This window comes from Vespa crabro, chromosome 23, assembly GCF_910589235.1.
Source record: "Vespa crabro chromosome 23, iyVesCrab1.2, whole genome shotgun sequence".
NCBI lineage: Eukaryota > Metazoa > Arthropoda > Insecta > Hymenoptera > Vespidae > Vespa > Vespa crabro.
Genome location: NC_060977.1, coordinates 277,057 through 284,304, shown reverse-complemented (window position 1 = coordinate 284,304; position 7,248 = coordinate 277,057). Strand labels below are relative to the sequence as shown.

Sequence of the window (7,248 nt, the reverse complement as noted above, 5' to 3'; positions counted from 1 at the left end):
AGAAGGTTGGAGATCCCATCAAATTGCTTCCGTGAATCTATCGCCAACAGCACAATTCAGAACGATTTCTGCAGCAATTATGCAGCTCGATAGCGGTGCCAAGGAAGACGACGAAACGGCAGAGGCGTCCTGCATACTGGTGGACGAACGATATCTCAGATCTTCGTAAAAGTGCTTAAGGCTTCGCCAATTGGCACAACTAGCGAAGAGACGCGAACTCGACGCTGCTTACTTGGCTTCAGAGTATCAAGCGGCCAAAAAAGCTTTGAAGTGGGCAATAATGGCCAGTCAACGACAATGCTGGAAGTAGCTGTGCCTGGAAGGCGATAAAAATACGTGGATATTAGAGTATCAGATCGTCACTCGCAAGCTAGTGACTCAAACGCAAGGAATCCTTAAGGACGCGAGGACGATGGAATACATCGTGCATACTATATTCCCCTCACAGCCGAAGAGAAAGATTACCATGACTGCGCCTTGCATAACAGAAGCGCGACAATTTACGGAAAAAGAGCTACTCAGGGCCGCAACTTCTATACGGAACATGAAGGCTCCAGGTCCTGGCGGACTTCCAGCGAAGGTAATTAAAGCCGTCGCGCAAAGTCACTCTGAGCTCTTGCTAAATGTGTACAACATGTGCCTCAGGGAGGGCATCTTCCCCACCCCGTGGAAGAAAGCGAGGCTTGTGCTCATCAGCAAGTGCAATGGTCCAGCAGGGGCAGTTTCGTCATACAGGCCTATATGTATGCTCGATACGGCTGGAGACGCTGCATAGGCCACTGCTGCACCCAGCCGTGAGGACATCAGGAAATCTTGAAGCTCGCCAGTGTGGATTTCGATCCGGCCTCTCCACCATCCACGCAGGTCAGGAGGTTGTCATAGTCGCAAAAATGACTGACGCGGGAATCACCATTCCAGCCCTTTGTGTCTGTTGGGCACCTTAGACGTAAGAAATGCCTTCAACTCCGTCAGGTGGGACTTGGCAATGGAAGCGCTCGAACGTAATTTCAGAGTTCCGGGGAACCTACTCCGAATACTCGGGGATTACCTGAACGAGCGCTTCCTAGAATACAATGCAGGCGATGATCCAAAAAGCCTGTAGTTGACATCGGGGGCAGCTCAGGACTACATACTAGGACTGTATATGTGGAATATTTTCTACGATGTATCCTACGTATGGCATTACTTGAAGGCGCTTTCTTGGTTGGGTACGCAGACGACATTGCAGTTATCATAACTGTAAGAGACATGCAGGGGGCACAGCTGCAGCTCAACTAGGTCATGCGTAGAGTCATCTCCAGGATAGAAGAACACGGGCTATCCTTAGCAGCCCAGATAACATAAATCGTGCTACTATCGAAGACGGGCATCAACACCTTCCGCAACTTCACCGTAGGAGACGCGACGGTCCAGGCAAAGCCGTCTGTCAGGTACATTGGAATAATGCTAGATTGCAAACTGAATTACGGAGAGCATATAATAAGGGCGGCTGACAAAGCTGCAAAAGTTGTAACCACGATGGGCACATTTATGGCCATTGTCAACGGCCCCCGGCCGTGCATTAGGCGAATACTAATGTGTGCCTTCGAAGCAGTGATACTGTACGGCGCAGGAGTATGTGCGGAGGCGTTGCGAAAAGAGAATTATAGCAAGCGCATAGCCGCGGTACAGAGGAGGGGCTCTCTCCGAATCGCTTGCTTCTACCGCACGGTCACAAAGCCCGCGGTGCTAGTGGTCGCGGGAATAATCCCGATCGATATACTAGCCCAGGAGAGACAATTCGTCCACCAGCAAAGGTACGCTTTTGGTAAGGAGGAGATATCATGGCTCGCCAGGTCTACCAGCATCGAGACCTGGCAGAGCAGATGTGACCGGGAGCCTAGGGACAGATGGACGGCCCGACTCGTCAATCGGCTGGACACCTGGCTAAACAAGGAGGCGGGGGTGGTCGACTTCTTCCTCACCCAATTTCTGACAGGGCATGGTCTGTTCTACTCCTACCTCGCAAAAATGAGGAAGGTTGCAGACAGAAAATGTCCCAATAGCGACTCAATCGTCGACGACGCCCATCGCACGTTTTCATATGTGCACGGTGGAGCACCGAACGATTTGCCTTGGAGCAGGAGCTCGGAGTCATCTCGCCGGAAAACATTGTCGAGAAAGTGCTGCGAGGGCAGAACTAGTGGAACAGGGATGACTGCTACGTGAGGGCAATCTTACGTAAAAAGTAGAAGGATATGGGCGGCCCATAGACGTGCCACCAAAGTTGCACCAAGATGCTGCCACGTAGAGTCAAATTGTGGGAGTTCTAATTAATGGGATATGATGAAGTGACGCCATCATGAATAAATGTCACATTACGGTGCCGGGTGGTTTCACTATGCCAATAGGATGAATATGAGTTTAGTCGGTAATGCCTATTCCAACGGTGAGACCGACACTCAAGGGAATTCAACGGGGGACCCAAATGGTAACGGGTTCCTCTAGGGTCTCTGGGTCAGTGCATGAAGTTTGGAATCCTCAGACCAAAAAAAAATTATCGTTATTATTATTATCGTTATTATCGTAATTATCGTTCATAAAGTTATTATAATTAATATTATATTCGTCATTATCCTTACTGTTATCGTTATTATTATTATTATTATTATCGGTATTATCGTTATTATTATTATTATTGTTAATATTATTATCGTTGACATAATTATTATCCTTATTTTCATTATTATTATTTTATAAGTACCGTTATTATCGCAATTATCGTTACTATTGTTATTAATATTATCGTTATTATCGTTATTATCGTTAATATTGTTCTTATTATTATTGTTATTATCGTTATTATTGTTATTATTATTATTATTATTATTATTACCGTCATTATTCTCATTATTGTTTCTATCGTTTTTATTGTCATTACAATTATCGTAATTATCGTTATAATCCTTATTATTATTAATATTATTATCGTCTTTATCAATATTATGGTTACTATCGATATTATTGTTATTACTATTATCGTTATTATCCTTATTTTTATTATCGTTAATATCGTTATTATCGTTATTATTGTTAAAATAATTATTATTATTATCGATATTATCGTTACTATCGTTAATGTTATTATTGCTAATATCGTTTTATGGTTATTATTTTTATTATTGTTCTTCTTATTATTATTATTATTATGGTTATCATCGTTATTGTCGTCATTATTGTAAATAATGTTAATATAACATCTATTATTATCGTTAATATCATTATAATCGTTATTATGGTTATTAATATTGCTATTGTTATCGCTCTTATCATTAAAATCGTTTTGATATATATTATTATTTCTACTATTACTATTGTTATTAACGTTATTAACGTTATTATCATTATTATCGTTACTATGGTTATTATTGTTATTATTATTATAGTTATTATCGTTAATATCGCAATTATCGCTATTAATGTTTTTTTATTAGCGTTATTAACGTTATAATCGTTAATATAATTATTGCTATTTTCGTTATTATCGTAATTATCATTATTACAGTTATTATTATTATTATCGTTATTATAGTGAATGACGTTATTATAATTGTCATTATTATAATTATTAACGTTATTTTCGTTATTATTGTTATTATCGATACAATTGATATTATTATTTTCGTTTTTTTCGTTACTAACCACATTTTTATTATTATTATTATTATTTTTATTATTGTTATCTTCGGTGTTATCGTTAATATTGTTACTATCGATTTTATTATTATTAATATAATCGTTATTATCTTTATTACTAGTATTATTATTATACTTGTTATCGTTATTATCCTTATTTTCGTTATTATTAATATTACTGTTATCGTTTTTATCGTTGTTATCATTAATATTCTTAATATTATTGTAATTATCGTTATTATCTTTATTATTGTTTATATTATTATTGTTATTATCGATATTATCGTTATTATTATTATTGCTATTATCGTTATTACCGTTATTATTGTTTCTACCGATATTATTATTATTACTGTAATCGTTATTATCGTATTATTATTATCGGTATTATTGTTATTGTCGTTAATATCATAATTATTATTTTAACTATTGTCTTCATTATCGTTATTATTATTGTCGATATTACCTTTATTATCGTTATTAGTGTTATTATTATTATAAGTATTAACGATATTATTATTAATATTGTTATTATTTTTATCGATATTATTGTTATTATCGTTAATATTGTTATCGTTATTATTGATATTATCGTTTTTATAGTTATTATTCTTATTATTACTACTTTTATTATTGCTATAATTGTTATTATCGTTTTAGTCATTATCGTTACTATCGTTATTATTATTATTATTATTGTTATAATCATTATAATCTTTATTTAATTTTCGTTATCATTATTATCGTTTTTAACGTAATTAACGATATTATTGTTTTGATTATAACTGAAGTTTTCGTTATTATATGTATTGTAATTATTATTATTATTGAATTTATCTTTATTATCGTTTTTATCGTTGCTGTCATTATTGTTGGTATTATTATTATCGTCATTATCTTAAATATCGTTATTATTTTACTTATCATTATTGTTATTATCGATATTATTGTTATTATTTTTAATATTATTATCGCTATTATCTCTATTATCGTTTCTATCGTTAATATCACTATTATCCTTATTATAATTGTTACCTTCACCAGTATTATTATCGTTATCATCGTTATTATCCGTATTATTATTTCTATTATTATTATTATTATTATTTTTATTACTAATATTATTATAATTAGCGTTATTATCGTTATTATATTTATTATTATTATTATTATTATTTTTATTATTAATATTATTATTATTAGCGTTATTATCGTTATTATATTTATTATTATTATTACTATTATCGTTATTATCGTTATTGTCGTTATTATCATTATAATCGTTATTATTATTCTTATCGTTATGTCCGTTAATATCGTTATTTTCTTTCTAATATTGTTATATCGTTATTATTGTTATAATTATTGTCCTTATTATTATTGTAATTATCGATAATATTGTTGTGATTATCTTTATTGTTATCGTTATTAAATTTATTATTAATATTATTATTGTTAATATCGTTATTATCGTTATTTTCATTATTACTACTGTCTTAATTATTGTAATTATTATTACCGATTTTTTCTTCATTATCGTTATTGTTGCTATTACTATTGTTGTTATTATCGTTATTAATGTTATTATTAGTATAATTATTAGCGTTATTATGGCTATTATTATTATAATTATTACCTTTATTATCTTTATTATTATTATTATACTTATTGTTAATATCGTTATTATCGTTATTTTTGTTATTATTGTTATTATTTTTATTGTCATTATCGTTATAATATTTATTATTAGTATTATCTTTATTATAATTATTATTACCCTTTTATCGCTATTATCATTTTCATTATTATCGAAATTATCGTTATTTTCGATATTATCGTTATTTTCGTTATTATCCTTATTATCATTAATATCATTATTATTAGTATTATTATTATTAACTTTATTAACGTTATAATCGCTAATATCTTTATTATTATTACCGTTATTACAGTCATTATCGTTATTATTGTAATTATTTTTATTATTATTATAGTTATTATTGTTATAATTATTACTATTATAACCCTTATAATCGTTATTATCGTTATTACTGTTATATTATTATCTCTATATTATAATCTTTATTACGATATTATCGTTATTACCGATATTATTGATATTATAATTATCGTTATAATTATTTTCGATATTTTCGTTATAATTGTTATTTTTTTATCCTTAATTCCGTTTTTATCTTTATTATTGTTATTATTATTAACTTTTTTATTGTTTTTATTATTATTATGCTTATTGTCAATATAGTTATTATCGATATTATTGTTATTATTATTATTATTTTTATCGTCCTTATCGTTTTTATACTTATAATTATTATTATTATTATTATTATTATTATTATTGTTATTATCAATTTAATCGATATTATTATTATTATTATTATCGCTATTATTTCTATTATCGTTTGTATTGATAATATTATTATTATCTTTATTATTATTGTTACTTTTACCAGTATTAATATCGATATCATCGTTATTATCCTTCTTATTATTATTATTATTATTATTGTTATTATTAATATTATTAGCATTATTATCGTTATTATCATTATAATCGTTTTTATTATTATTAACGTTATGTCCGTTAATATCGTTGTTATCTTTATTATTAACGTTAATCGTTATTATTGTTATTATTATGGTCCTTATTATTATTGTTATCGCCATTAAATTTATTATAATTATTATTTTCGTTATTTACGTTATTATCGTTATTATCGTTATAACCATTATTATTATAATTATCATTATTATTGTCGTTCTTATCGTTTTTACCGTTTTTCTCTTTATTATCGTTATTATCGTATTTAATGTTATTTTTATTATCTATATTATCATTATTATTGTTATTATTGTAATTAGTAATATCCTTATTTTCGATTTTATTATTATTAATTTTATTCGATATTAATGTTAATATCGTAATTATCGTTATTATTGTTATTATTGGTATTATTACTACTATTATTATCGTTATTATTGTTATTATTGTTATTATCCTTTTTTTTATTATTATTATTATTATTAATATCGTTATTATCATTATCATCCTTAATATCGGTATTATCATTATTTTTGTTATTATTATTATCGTTATTATCGTTAATATCGTTTTTATCTTTATTTTTATTATTATTATTATTATCGTTATTATCGTTGTTAGCTTTATTATTATCATTACTATTATTGTTATTATCGTTATAGATGTTTTTATTTTTATTTTTATTATGCGTATTAACGTTATTATAATTACTATCATTAATATTGTTTTTTTTTGTTATTATTATTAATATTATTACCGTTATTATTGTTACTATCGATATTATTATTATTAATGTTATCGTTATTATCGTTATAATTATAATAGTTATTGTCGTTTTTGTCGTTATTTTTGTTCCTATTATTATTATTATTATCGATATTATCGGGAATAACGTTGTTATCTTTCTTATTGTAATCATTATTATCGTTTTTATTATTATTATCTTTATTATCGTTAATATTGTTATTGTTATTAATATGATTATTATTATTAACGTTATTATCATTATA

General features: G+C 28.7%; 1 protein-coding gene across 1 annotated transcript; it reads left to right on the top strand.

Moving 5' to 3' along the window:
* The first annotated feature begins 1,443 nt into the window (after positions 1 to 1,443).
* LOC124432139 lies at positions 1,444 to 2,208 on the top strand. The gene has a single exon (XM_046980763.1). The coding sequence runs from the start codon at positions 1,444 to 1,446 to the stop codon at positions 2,206 to 2,208; it is 765 nt and encodes a 254-aa protein (XP_046836719.1).
* The last annotated feature ends 5,040 nt before the right edge of the window (positions 2,209 to 7,248 follow it).